Source organism: Rhinoraja longicauda, chromosome 33 (assembly GCF_053455715.1).
Source record: "Rhinoraja longicauda isolate Sanriku21f chromosome 33, sRhiLon1.1, whole genome shotgun sequence".
NCBI classification, from domain to species: Eukaryota; Metazoa; Chordata; class Chondrichthyes; order Rajiformes; family Arhynchobatidae; genus Rhinoraja; species Rhinoraja longicauda.
Genome location: NC_135985.1, coordinates 1,559,958 through 1,574,956, shown reverse-complemented (window position 1 = coordinate 1,574,956; position 14,999 = coordinate 1,559,958). Strand labels below are relative to the sequence as shown.

At 52.4% G+C, this 14,999-nt stretch overlaps 1 protein-coding gene across 2 annotated transcripts in view; it reads left to right on the top strand.

Annotated features, from left to right (window-relative positions):
* The first annotated feature begins 8,196 nt into the window (after positions 1-8,196).
* Positions 8,197-14,999, top strand: part of adamtsl3 (ADAMTS-like 3) — a 327,965-nt gene continuing 321,162 nt past the window's right edge. For both annotated transcript variants that reach the window (XM_078427555.1, XM_078427554.1), the window contains exons 1-2: positions 8,197-8,463; positions 9,251-9,339. In XM_078427555.1, coding sequence (XP_078283681.1) covers positions 9,277-9,339 — 63 coding nt within the window. In that variant the 5' untranslated portion in view covers positions 8,197-8,463; positions 9,251-9,276. The remainder of the gene's footprint in view (positions 8,464-9,250; positions 9,340-14,999) is intronic.

Sequence of the window (14,999 nt, the reverse complement as noted above, 5' to 3'; positions counted from 1 at the left end):
GGGAGAATGGGGGGGAGAGGAGGAGAGAATGGGGAGGAAATGGGGGGGGGGGAGAGGGGAATGGGGAAATGGGGGGATGGAGGGGAATGGGGGAGGGAGGGAGGGGAATGGGGAGGGAGGGGAATGGGGGAGGGAAGGGGAATGGGGGAGGAGGGGAATGGGGGAGGGATGAGGGGGGAATGGGGGATGGAGGGGAATGGGGGATGGAGGGGAATGGGGGGGATGGGAGGGGAATGGGGGATGGAGGGAATGGGGGGGAGGGGAGGGGAGGAATGGGGGGGGAGGGGAATGGGGGGGAGGGGAATGGGGGATGGAGGGGAATGGGGGATGGGGGGAAGGGGGGATGGGGGGAAGGGGGAATGGGGAGGGGGGAGAATGGGGGGGGAGGGGAATGGGGGATGGAGGGAATGGGGGGGGAGGGGGAATGGGAGGGAGGGGAGGGGGGAGAGGGAATGGGAGGAGGGATGGGGGAATGGGAGGGGAGGGAAATGGGGGGAGGCCGGAGCGGGCATGGGCGAGGGAGGGGAACGGGGGGAGGATGGGGAATGGGGGGAGGGATGGGGAAGAGGAGATTTTAGCACCCACCTCAATCACCATTGTCCTGGCGACTGTTAATGAAAAGTTTTATTTAAATTGAGGTCTTATATTTATAAAGTTAGAGAGATTTCAAACAAAAAATTACCTTTCAATCCGACTTCTTAAAGGTCCTCAGCGTGCGACGTCCCCAATGGGACCCGCCACACCTGTTAAAATTGCGGCCCCTTCCCCCTCCTTGCAACCCCCTCCCCCCCACCCACCCCCCCCCTCCCCTCCATCCCCACACCCCCCCTTCCCTCCCCCACCACCCTCCCCCCCACCCCACCACCCCCCTCCCTCCCATCCCCACCACCCCCCCTCCTCCCCCATCCCACCACCCCCCCCTCCCTCCCCATCCCCACCCACCCCCCCATCCCCCCACCCCCCCATCCCCACCACCCCGCTTCCCTCCCACCCCCCTTCCCCTCCCACCACCCCCTCCCCATCCCCCCCACCACCCCTCCTCCCCAATCCCCCCCCACCACCCCTCCTCCCCATCCCCCCCACCACCCACCCCTCCTCCCCATCCCCCCACCACCACCCCCTCCCCATCCCCCCCCACCACCACCCCTCCCCATCCCCCCCCACCCACCACCCCTCCCCATCCCCACCACCCCCCTCCCCATCCCCACCCCCCCCCCTCCCCATCCCCACCACCCCCCCCTCCCCATCCCCAACCACCCCCCCTCCCCATCCCCACCACCCCCCCCTCCCCATCCCCACCACCCCCCTCCCCATCCCACCACCCCCTCCCACCCCCTCCCACCACCACCCTTCCCTCCCACCAACCCCTTCCCTCCCCTTCCACCACCCCCTCCCTCCCCATTCCCTCACACTCACACACACACACACACACACACAGACCCCCACTCACACACACACACACACACACAGACCCCCACTCACACACACACACACACACACACTCACCAATCACACACACACCATCACACACACACCCTCAACCCTCACACACACCCTCAACCTCACACACACTCACACTCACACACACACCCTCAACCTCACACACACCCTCAACCTCACACACACACCCTCATACTCACACACACACACACACACCCTCACCCTCACACACCCTCACATACACACACCCACACACACACACACACCCTAACACACACCCTAACACACACCCACACACACTCACACAGACCCCCACACACACACACACCCTAACACACACCCTAACACACACCCACACACACTCACACAGACCCCCACTCACACACACACACACACACACACACACACACACACCACACCATCACACACACACCCTCACACACACACCCTCAGGCGCACCCCACACACCCACACAGACACACCCTAACACACACCCACACACACACTCACCCTCACACACACCCTCATACTCACTCACACACACACTCACACACCCTCACCCACACCCACACACACACACCCTCACACTCACACAGACCCCCACTTACACACACACCCTCACACACACCCTCACACACACACCCTCACACACACACCCTCACACTCGCACTGCACACACCCACACACACACACACACACACACCCTCACACTCACACACACCCTCACACACACTCACTCACTGCATAGCATGGCGCCTGTTGACGTTGAGAGGTTATGGGGTGCGGGGGAGGGGAGTGGGGGTCGGGGGAGATGGAGTGGATGAGTGGGGTGGGGAGGGAGGGAGGGTGGATGGAGTGGGGGGGGGTGGGGTGGGTGAGTCAGGAGGGAGGGGGATGTAGTGGGGTGAGTGGGGTGGAGGGGGATGGAGTGGGTGAGAGGGAGGGTGGAGTGAGAGTGGGGGGAGGGGTTGGAGTGGGTGAGAGGGGGGGATAGATTTGTTCCTTCCGTTCACCCCCACGTGGTCCATTAATTGGCTACAACCTCCTGCTCAACCTCTTTATTTTACATAGAATTTTATTTCCTTGAGATTTATTTATTTTAATTTTAAAACCTATTTATTTTAATGAAAGACGGTGAGCGGACCATCTGACCCGTCCGAATTGGGCGGAAAGTTTCCGCTTTCTTATTCATTTCCGCCATTCCGATTTCTCCTCACATTTTTCCGCAAAACACATGCTTCTCGACTCGCCGCTGGCCTTGCCCCGCCACTAGCCGCTGGCCTTGCCCCGCCACTGGCCTCGCCCCGCCGCTGGCCTCACCCCGCTGGTCGCTGCTGGCCTCGCCCCGCCGCTGGCCTTGCCCCGCCACTGGCCGCTGGCCTCACCCCGCTGGTCGCTGCTGGCCTCGCCCCGCCGCTGGCCTTGCCCCGCCACTGGCCTCACCCCGCCGCTGGCCTCACCCCGCTGGTCGCCGCTGGCCTCACTCCGCCGCTGGCCTTGCCCCGCCACTGGCCGCTGGCCTTGCCCCACCGCTGGCCTCGCCCCGCTGCTGGCCTCACCCCGCTGGTCGCCGCTCGCCTCGCCCCGGCCGGTCGCCGCTGGACTCTCCTCGCCGCTCGCCTCGCCCCGGCCGCTGGCCTCGCCTCGCCAGTCGCCGCTCGCCTCGGCTTGTCGCTACCTCGCCGCTCACGGCTGGACTGGCCTCTCTGCGTAGCATGAGTACCGTTGATGTTGAGAGCGTGCGGTGGAGGGGAGGGGAGAGTCGGGGTAGGGGGGGAAGGAGTGGGTGGGTGAGTAGGGTGGGGAGGGAGGGAGGATGGAGTGGGTGAGGTGGGAGGGGATAGAGTGGGTGAGTGTGGGGCGGAGGGGGGATAGAGTGGGTGTGTGGGGGATAAAGTGGGTGAGTGGGGGGATAGAGTGTGAGTGGGGGGATGGAGTGGGTGAGGGGGGATAGAGTGTGAGTGGGGGGATGGAGTGGGTGAGGGGGGATAGAGTGGGTGAGGGGGGATAGAGTGGGTGAGTGGGGGGATAGAGTGTGAGTGGGGGGATGGAGTGGGTGAGTGGGGGGATAGAGTGTGAGTGGGGGGATGGAGTGGGTGAGGGGGGATAGAGTGTGAGTGGGGGGATGGAGTGGGTGAGGGGGGATAGAGTGGGTGAGGGGGGATAGAGTGGGTGAGTGGGGGGATAGAGTGTGAGTGGGGGGATAGAGTGTGAGTGGGGGGATGGAGTGGGTGAGTGGGGGGATGGAGTGGGTGAGTGGGGGGTGGAGTGGGTGAGTGGCGGGGATGGAGTGTGGGGGAGTGCCGGAGAACCCCCAAGACTGGAGGGGAGGAGGGGGGGTAAGGAGGAATGGTGGGTCGGAGGGGGGAGGGGTCCGCAGTTGGGGGAGGGTTGCCATTTTGTGTGTTCAGCTTGGACCACACGCTTGACGCCCAAATGGTCCTGTGCTCCCCGCTCTGATTGGTCGCCGGCGCATCCTGATTTGCTCCTGCCGCTCACCCCCACATGAGGTCCATTGATTGGTTCCGACCACCCGCTCGACGCCCGATTGGTCGGGCTCCCACGTGGGGGAGCGCTGACGCCCCGCTCTGATTGGTCGCCGGCAATTCCTAATTTGCTCCTGCCGTTCACCTCCACGTGGAGTCCATTCATTGGCTACAAACTTCCCGCTTGACCTCTTTATTTCACATAGGATCTTTATTTCCTTGAGATTTATTTCATTTTTAAAAAACCTATTTATTTCAAAGAAACGGTGAGCAAACGCCCAACGCCTCGCCGCCGGCCTCGCCTCGCCGGTCGCCACTAGACTCACAGGTCGCCGCTGGCCTCGCCAACCGCCGCCGCTGGCCCCATTGCCCCGACCCTTCCGAATTTGGCGGAAAGTTTACGCTTTATTTAATTTCCGCCATTCCGATTTTGCCTCACATTTGTCTGCAAAACACGTGCCTAGCTGCTCGCCATGCCCCTCGCCTCCCCGCTGGCCGCCCGCCTCCCCGCTGGCCTCGCCTCGCCGCTGGGCTCGCTTTACCAGTCACCACTCGCCTCGTCGGTTGCCACTGGCTCGCCTCGTTGGTCGCCGCTGGGCTTGCCTCGCCAGTCGCCGCTGGCCTCGCCTCGTTGGTCGCCGCTGGGCTTGCCTCGCCAGTTTCCACTGGGCTCGCCTTGCCGGTTGCCACTGGCCTCGCCTCGCCGGTCGCCGCTGGGCTTGCCTCGCCAGTTTCCACTGGGCTCGCCTCGCCGGTTGCCGCTGGGCTCGCCTCGCCAGTCGCCGCTGGCCTCGCCTCGCCGGTTGCCGCTGGCCTCGCCTCGCCAGTTTCCACTGGGCTCGCCTCGCCGGTCGCCGCTGGGCTCGCCTCGCCGGTCGCCGCTGGCCTCGCCTCGCCGGTCGCCGCTGGCCTCGCCTCGCCGGTCGCCGCTGGCCTCGCCTCGCCGGTCGCCGCTGGCCTCGCCTCGCCGGTCGCCGCTGGCCTCGCCTTGCTGCGTAGCAATTTATTTTAAAGAAAGGGTGAGTGGGGGGGGAGGTCGGAGACCAATACAGGTTTGCTAGACCAATACATGAGAGGCTTTGTGTCCACGGCTCGCTCTGGCTGCAGCGCTGGTGCCACGGGGCCGAGGTAAATGTCATCGTCTCCCCATCCCACCCGCCCATGGCGCCCATTTTTGGAAAAGACCTTGGATTCATCTTTATTTTACATAGCAAATTTATTTAATTGAGATTTATTTTATTTTAAAAAAAACTATCTTAAAGAAGAAACGCGGTTTTCCCAAGTCACAATGGAAACCCTGCGAGGAATGGGCTCAACGGGTCTACTTATATTATATTACTAAAACTCTTGGTTTGTTGGTGTGTATATGTATGGTACACAGCGCGACAACCCACTTTTGTTACTTTTTAAAAACAATTCATCTAACAATTTTTTAATAAATGCGCTCCCCCCTGGGAGGACCAGCGGGAGGACTGGCGCCCGTCCCGGCGTGCCCTGCACCTGACCTTCCTCCCGTGGTGCAGCATGGCGGCAGAGGATCCACAAGATGGCCGTTCCTGCCGATCGAAGCCGAGCTGCAGGAGAGGCTTCGGCTCCACGTCCGGCCCGAAGGAGAAATGGGACCGAGGTCGGTGCCTTCTCCCTGTCCATTCTTGTCCACCCACGGCCCCGGGAGACACTCCCCGCCTATCAACGTTGCCGCCGCTCGATGCAGATCGCAGCTGAGCTGCGGGAGATGTTTCGGCTCCACGGCCGGTCTACAGGAGAGGCACGCAGGGGAAACGGGGCCGAGGTCAGTGCCTTTTCCCTGTCCCCCCCTTCCCGGCCCATGGCCACAGGGGCACGTCCCGCCTGGCAACGGTTCCACGGTTGGGCCGAGGGGGAGGAGTGAGGGGGAAGGGGTGATGGGGAGGGGGGGAGAGGGGTGAAGGGAAAGAGGAGTGAAGGGGATTGGGAGGGGGGAGGGGTGAAGGAGGGGTGAAGGGGATTGGGATGGGGGGAGGGGTGAAGGGAAGGAGGGGTGAAGGGGAGGGGAGGAGAGGGTGCTGCACCAATGCGGGAGAGGTTTGGACCCAACGGGTCCACTTGGCCTAGTAATGTAATAAGATGGAACTGCAGATGCAGAAGATTACACAGAAGATCGACACAAAATGCTGGAGTAACTCAGCGAGCCAGGCAGCATCTGGAGAGAATGCATAGGTGACATTTTGGGTCGATCCGAAATGTTACCTATTGCTTTTGTCCAGAAATGCTACCTGACCCGCTGAGTTACTCCAGCATTTTGTGTCTCCCTTCTGTGTACCTATGTCTCTCCATCCCACAACACTCTACAGGGCTCTGTGTAAGTTCTGCCCTGGTTTTAGAAGATGTGTGCCAAATTTAAATGCACCTTTATGAATACCTCTCTTGTCATCATTCCATTTTTATTTTTCCAATTATTTCAAATCTGTGCCTTGTGGTTATCTTTCCATTTGTCAGAAATAATCATTTCTCATCAAATCTAGTCATAACATATCCAAGTCTCACCTTAATCTTTGTAACTTGAGGAGAACACTCCTAGTTTCTTGATCGTCTCTAGACAATGAAATTCTCTCATCCACGATGATCGTCTTACTAAACCTCTCCTGAATTGTGCCCGATCATCAAGGTGAGATGAAATTGGAGATTTGTAAAGATTAACACAAATTCCATGCTTTTGTATTCAATACCCCACTTTGAATATCCAAATACTATGTTCACTTTATCAGCTTATCAACTTGCCCGACCACCTTACTTGCTACTTTGCAAATTGCACACTGGTCTCTCTGTTCTTACAACCCCTTCAAAGTGGCAGCATTAACGGTTTATTCGTCAATTAAATTGAGTTAGATATAGCTCTTGTGGCTAACGGAATCAAGTGACGTGGGGAGAAAGCAGGAACGGGGTACTGATTCTGGATGTTCAGCCGTGATCCGATCGAATGGCCTACTCCTGCACCTATTTTCAATGGTTTTAAAAGCCGCAACAAACTAGTGTTAACGGGACTTTAACAATCTGTCATATTTGAACGGGATGTGCATTATCGAAATGTGTAAATGCATTTTTGCGTGGATGCAATAAATTGTGTGTGTGTTTTTATTGGGGTGGTGGGGGGGAGACACATGTGGTAACTGGTTGATATTCCTTTCAAATTAGTTCAGTAGGGCAATAAATTAATGACCTTAAAGTAGTAAATGATTTATTTTAAAGTTATGAATAAACCCCACGGATCATCTTCCTCTGAAAAATAGACCGGTACCTGATTTATGATGTTGCAAGGACTACAGTTACTTCCCCCTCCTCTCCATATTGTATTTGAGCAGGTACATGGTTGAGGGATAAGGGCCAAACACGAGCAGGTGGGACTGGTGTACGTGGGACAACACACAAGCTGAACAGGTTATTGATTATTACCGTCTGAAGATTGGCTCCAGTCAGACACGTCACCTATCCATGTCCTCCAGAGATGCTGCCGGTCCCGCTGAGTTACTCCAACACTCTGTGTCCATCTTCGGTATAAACCCGCATCTGCAGTTCCTTCCTACACAGTTTTATTAAAGTTATTTTTTATAGTTTAGAGTTTAGATGAGCTCTCATTGTCGCGTTTACCGAGGTACAGTGAATGGGTTTGTCTTTTGCTGCGTGCTAGACTACATGATATAAGGAAGGTATTTATTCACAAAATGTTGGAGTAACTCAGCAGGTCAGGCAGCATCTCAGGAGAGAAGGAATGGGTGAAGAAGGGTCTCGACCCGAAACGTCGCCCATTCCTTCTCTCCTGAGATGCTGCCTGACCTGCTGAGTTACTCCAGCATTTTGCGAATAAATACCTTCGATTTGTACCAGCATCTGCAGTTATTTTCTTACACATGATATAAGGATGCCTTGATTACAATCGAGTATGAGAATTTTTTTTAGGTGAAGGGTCTCGACCCGAAACATCACTGGTTCCTTCTCTAGAGATGCTGCCTCTCACTCACGCTGAGTTACTCCAGCACTTTCTGCCTATCTTCGGTGTAAACCCGTATCTGCAGTTCCTTCTTACACATGAATATCGCCTTCGTGCCTTCACTCAGCAACGGCCACCGAGTAAGAATGGCCCGCCTCGCTGCTGAATCTCAATACTTTTCCTTTGGCAGCTTGGAGGGGAGTTGTATCGCTCTTCCCCCTGTACAGTGGGGCTGGCGGCAGGCGGAGGGGGGCGGCTCTGTGCCGTGCGTGTAACACCCTCCCACTGCCCAGCCTCTGCAACTTCTGCGGCGCTGGCGCTGGCTCTCGCTCTCTCGCTCTCTCTGGGTGTGAGTGAGTGGACCCGCTGCGGGGGCTCGCAGTCTGAGGGCTGTGTGTGGAACGGCTCACTGGAGTGAGCAACGTGTAGAAGAAGTGACAGCGCCGGTGCCTTCATTACACTGCACTCGCTGGAGGATTCTGATGCGGTGGCCAATTTGCAGCTGATTCTACGCGGCGAAGCTGCGATAGTCAGTGCGTAAGTGGGGACAGATCTCAAGCGCATAGAAGGGTAAGATCTTAATCTGTCGTGTGTGTGTGTGTCTATATATATATGTGTATATATATTTTGCACGATTCCAGAATAAACAGCCCTTCTCTGCAGCCGGTAGCCCGGGCATTTATTGCTGGAGCCGCTTGTCCAAAGAGACCTGGTCTTTAGACCTGTGCACAGATTGTGTTTTAAGGAGGTTTCAATGTTAAGCTGAGCGGTCTGGTCTCAATGCATTGGGAGGTTGCTTCAACGTTTCTGATACTTAGCGGGCGGTTCTCAGTCCACCTCTGAGTGAGTTCTCTCGAGTTGTTGTGTCGTGAGCGAACACCTTGTGAAAGCGAGAGGGAGGGAGCGCTCCTGATTGTTCTACCAGGTTTTGACAACAAATGTACTTCGCTTTCCGCCAACTTAATCATCTGTGTGGTCCGTGTGCGGCAAAATAAAAACAAAAGAAGGGTCTCGACCCCGAAACGTCACCCATTCCTTCTCTCCAGAGATGCTGTCTGTCCCGCTACGTTACTCCAGCACTTTGTGTCTACCATTTACACCAGCATCTGCAGTTCCTTCCTGTATAAAATACAAACTTTGGCAGGTCCCACATTGGCCGGAGTGTAGGAAGGAACTGCAGATGCCGGTTTAAATCGAAGATAGACACAAAATGCTGGAGTAACTCAGCGGGACAGGCAGCATCTCTGGAGAGAAGGAATGGGTGACGTTTTGAGTCGAGACCCTTCTCAATTTGAGGAAGTGGGACGGGTCGGCGTGTGAATGCTGAAATGTTATTTTTTAATATATTTAATTGTAGATTACTTGGAGCGTGGAACTTTCACCATGAAGCTGATCCGGCAGATCTACGTGTCTGCGCTTATAACGTGTGTGTTTCCCCTGGTACAGGTAAGACTTGTTAGTTTGAGCTCCGGTGAGAAGATGCATGCCACTGTCACTGAAGATCCTCGACCCGAAACCTCACCCATTCCTCCTGTCCACAGATGCTGCCTGTCCCGCTGAGTTACGCCAGATTTTGGGGTCTGACTTCGTATGTTCCAGTGTAACTGCCCTGTGTATTTGGGTGCGATCTTCATTGTCCTTGTTTATCACACGAGCTGTAAGCGGTGGTGGACATGTGGGAATCTGCCAGATTGGGTATAAGTGTGCCAGGGCAGATGTTCCCCTGGCCAGCTGTTGTTGTCATAAGGTTCTATGGAATAGGAATAGAATTTGGCCATTCGGCCCATCAGGTCTACTCCGCTATTCAATCATGGCCGACCTATCACTCCGTCGTGAAGTCTCCATTATCTAAAGCAAATCTGTGGAAACAAATGAAGCTTTCAGGTTGTCTATGAGGGGAAGTTTGGGACTGGAATGACCTCTCAAGGTGCTGCATCTTCTCCAGGATTGGGATAAATTAAGGCATGTTTGATGGATTTACAAAGCGGGAGGTGGGAGCCTGGAACTCGCTGGATACAGAAGTGGCACTGAAGAGACTTTTAGACAGGCACATGGATATGCAGGGAATGGATCATGTGCAGGCAGAGGAGATTAGTGTATCTTGGCATCATGTTCAGCACAGACATTGTGGGTCTATTTCTGTGGTGCATGGTTCTACGTTCAAGATTTCAGTGATTTGGGAATACTCAATATAAATGATATTTTCTGAAGAGTGACGCAACGTGTTGGAGTAACTCAATGGGTCAGGCAGCATCTCTGGAGGAAAATGATGGGTGCTGTTTTGGGTTGGGATCCTTCTTCAAAGAAGAACTTTGTGCCGATCATTTGGTATAAACCAGCATCTTTTTAATTTGGTTTAGTTTAGAGATACAGTGCGGAAACAGGCCCACCAGCGATCCCCGTACACTAGCACTATCCTACACACATACTAGGGACAATTTACACTTATACCAAGCCAATTAACCTGCAAGCCAGTAGGTCTTTGGAGTGTGGAATGAAACCATAAATCTTGGAGAAAACCAATGCGGTCACGGGGAGTACGTACAAACTCCATAAAGACAGCACCCGTAGTCAGGATCGAACTCGGGTCTCCGGCGTTATAAGTCAGCAACTCTACCGCTGCGCCACCGTGCCACCCAGCTGCCGTTCATTGTTTCTATTTTTCTGAAGGGTGTTGAGTTGAAGGCACTTGATCGGTTTGCTCGGCAACGCACAACTGGTGGTGTCAGTCAGGTGCCTTTGCAGGAACTGGAGTAGGTCACCTGGCCCCTTGTGTCAGTCCTGCCATTCACTCAGCTCTCGACTAATCTTTTGACCTAATTCTGATTAACTGCCTCTCCTCCCGTTTCCTTCATGAATTTGCTTAAAGACCAATCCATCTCGGTTTTAAAATAAACAATTTACCTTTCATCGATTTGTCATTGGTGGAATAGAGTTTCCAACTTTACCAGCAGAAATATTTCCCACTTTCCTTTCTATGAAGCTGGCTTTTAACCCTTGCCTCCCCGATAAGAAATGTTTTCTCTCCAGCTGTTCTACCTATTAACCTGGTATCGTTTGTGCACATCGATGCTGCAGCCCCTCAGGTTCACATACCTTGAGGTTTGATGTTCAGGATTGTTCGCTGTGCTCAAGGTCCATGCTGGACTTTGTACAACAGAAACATAACTTGTATTTGTACACTCTAATGTAGTTGGCTTACTAACCTCTTGTGATCTTCGGTTTGTACTGTCTGCAGGGTTTGGGTTGGAGATATATCATGGAAACAAGCCCTTCGGCCCACTGAGTCTGTGCTGACCATAGACTAGGGATAATTTACATCACCTATCCATGTTTAGTTTGGAGATAGTGTGGAAACAGGCCATTCAGCCCACTGAGTCCTTGCTGACCATCGATCACCTGTACACCAGTTCCATCCTACACACTTGGCACAATTTACAGAAGCTAATTAACCTACACATCTGAATGTCTTTGGGACATGGGAGGAAACCAGAGCACCCGGGGAAAACCCACGGGGTCACAGGGAAAATGGACAAACTCCGTACAGACAGCACCCGAACCCGGGTCTCTGGCACTGTGAGGCAGCAACTTTACCACGGTGCCACATGTAAGAAATGTTGGATGTCATTGATAAAGCAAGTAAATAATGGCGGATCAGCAGAGATCCTTCCATGCCACTACTGGGCCCATTCCTCCTCTTTAGGAGCTTTCAACATTATCATTATTTTCTTTCTCCTGCCACTTGTAGCTTTTTGAAAACAGGCAAATTTGATTTTGATGGACTAACATGCTCACGATGGCTAATACCTCATGTCTGAAGAAGGGTCTCGACCCGAAACGTCATCCATTCCTTCTCTCCAGAGATGCTGCCTGACCCGCTGAGTTACTCCAGCGTTTTGTGTCTACCTACTCCTAATACCTCATGACTGCTCTCCCCTGCACCCCTTGTTTATTACCCCCCCCCTCATGTTACAATTGTGGGGGTAAAGTGCAAATAATTACAAAAAGATATTCATCAATAAAACTATTCTTCAAAATATCATCAATAAAAATTAGTTTTCATCAATGATCCAAAAAGTCAGTGACCCCATTAAATTTGAAGACCAGAAACTGCAGATCTTGTGTAGAGCAAAAAGTGCTGGAGTAACTCCAATGGTGTGGCACCGTCTCTGGAGAACATGGATATGTGACGTTGCAGGTTGGGATCTTCAGCCTGAAGAAGGGTCCAGACCTGAAATGTCACCTATCCATGTTCTCCAGAGATGCTGCCTGACCCGGAGTTACTCCAGCACTCTGTGAAACGTCACCTATCCATGTTCTCCACAGATGCTACCTGACCCGCTGAGTTACTCCAGCACTCTGTAAAACGACACCCATCCATGTTCTCCAGAGATGCTGCCTGACCCGCTGAATTACTCCAGCTTTTTGTGTCTATCTTTGAGTTACTCCAGCGCTTTGTGTTTATCCTACTGAATGTAATGTGGCTCTGTTGGAGTGGCTAGGTTTGCCTGGCGTAATACGGAGAGGGCAGATATGAAGTGCATCTGGGCCCTCTGTCCAGGGCATTACGGAGTGGCCCAGGAGTGGGTGGACAATCCAGGGGTGGAGCGAGAGGCGGGATGCATGGACTTCTGACGTTGACTGCCTGCTGCGGTTCTCAGTGAAACCACTGGGTGGCCCTCAGTCTGGTCCAACGCGGAGAACCTGCCTTCAGTTTCACCAGCCACAGCTTTTAGTTCTTTTACATTTATGTGAGACTTTATGAAATGCCTTTAGGGGGTCTTTATAAATAACATCCAGACATATCCTTGGCTATTAGTTTAGTCACTGATTTTTTTTGTATGAATTAATCAGGTGTATTAGGCAAGGCCTAACCTTTACAAATCCACGCTGGTTTTGTGTGATCAGGTGGATACTTTCTCAAGGTGTTCAGTTACCCTGTCCTTAATTACATCGTCTGGTCATTTCCTGATGGCAGATGTTGGACTAATTGGTTTATAATTCCCCGGGTTCTCTGTCCCTCTTTCACTTTAAGAGCAGAATGTTGGAACTGGTTCCTCAATGGAAGTTGCCAAATCTAATAAACTTTGCAAATAGTTTGCCTCTAATCTTCCTTTAATTTTTAGCTTTACTTTTAATTTTACTTTAATTTGAACCTTTAATATCTGCAGATGTACACAACTTGCTTTGGAGATTTGGACCACTTTGCCACCGTTATTTCCTGCTATTACTGCTATTAATCTGCTTCCAATTTTGTTGCATTCCCTAATCCTTACACAATATTAGTTTGCTTGGGACGTTTAACATGTAAACTCAGCTATAAATCTGCTGCAAGGTAATTAATCATTTTAAATGTTTTTGTAGTATTACATCCACCGTTTTGATCACCTCGAGCCTGTCATAATGTTAAGGTTTTGTATGTTACTTTGATCTGATGCCGCGCACCCTCTTTAGCACCTGCACTTTAGTCTGAATAGTGGGAGGTGACAGCAGCATATTATAAAAGTGACTGCACGCTGTTTTATTACGTACATGTAATGCAGCATTGCACTTGTGCACTTGCAGAATATGCAGGGCTCCAGCCGTGTGTTCTTGCAGGGGCCAAAAATGATGCAATATAATCTGTAATGTATGTAAAGCTTTGGGACACAAGAGTAGGGTTGCCAACTGTCCCGTATTAGCCGGGACATCCCGTAACATGGGCTAAATTAGTTTGTCCCGTACGGGACTGCCCTTGTCCCCTATTAGTAGGGTTGCCAACTTCCTCACTCCCAAATAAGGGACAAAGGGTGACGTCAACGCCCCGCGCCCCACGTGAACTCACCCAGCCAGCGGCCACGTGCTCCCGCTCCACCAATGGTGGCCGCTGTATTCCTGACCTACAGATCTGACTTTAAGGTGACCCCTTCCTTGGCAATGGATCACCAACTGCCCAACCCTGCTCCTGTTCCACCTTCACTCAACCGTCTATATTGAAGGACCCAGTCTCACGCTCCCTCTTTTCCCCTCTCCCATCAGGCAAGAGGTGCAGAAATGTAAAAACGCACACCTCCAGATTCAGAGACAGTTTCTTCCCAGCTGTTATCAGGCAACTGAACCATCCTATCATATCATCATATCATATATATACAGCCGGAAACAGGCCTTTTCGGCCCACCAAGTCCGTGCCACCCAGCGATCCCCGTACATTAACACTATCCTACACCCACTAGGGACAATTTTTACATTTACCCAGCCAATTAACCTACATACCTGTACGTCTTTGGAGTGTGGGAGGAAACCGAAGATCTCGGAGAAAACCCACGCAGGTCACGGGGAGGACGTACAAACTCCTTACAGTGCAGCACCCGTAGTCAGGATCGAACCTGAGTCTCCGGCGCTGCATTCGCTGTAAAGCAGCAACTCTACCGCTGCGCTACCGTGCCGCCCTACTGCAACTAGAAAGCTGTGCTGAACTACTATCTTCCTCTTTGGTGACCCTTGAACTATCCATGATTGGACTTTGCTGTCTTTACCTTTGCACTAAACGTTATTCCCTTATCGTGTATCTATACACTGTAAATGGCTCGATTGTAATCATGTATTGTCTTTTTGCTGACTGGTTAGCACGCAACAAAAGCTTTTCACTGTACCTCAGTACACGCGACAATAAACTAAACTATATTGAGATCGTGGAAGATACAGAAAGAAACAATCTTTTAATATTCTTGCCATTGGTAGTAATGATTAGGCGATGGTAAAATTATGATCAACATCTGTAAGTGCTCGGTTTGGGAGTTATTAATGCTATTAGGAAAGTTATGATGGATCTAATTTAACACATATGATGTGATTTCTGCAGCATCTGGGGAACAATAATATAAGTATTCAGCTTTTTCCCATTGCTCTCTCGGTTGCTGTTCCCATTTGGTTTTTCCTGATCACATCTTGTTTCAACAAGAATATCTTGAGGAAATTTTTTTTAGTTGTTTATTTTGTAAGCACATTTTTTCCCTGAGACTGCCACGTAAATTACAATGACTAATTTAAGTGCAAACGTAGAGATGTGAAGGATGTCCTCAATCACACGGAAGCTCGGTAGCGCTCACTAGATCTGTAACGTTTGA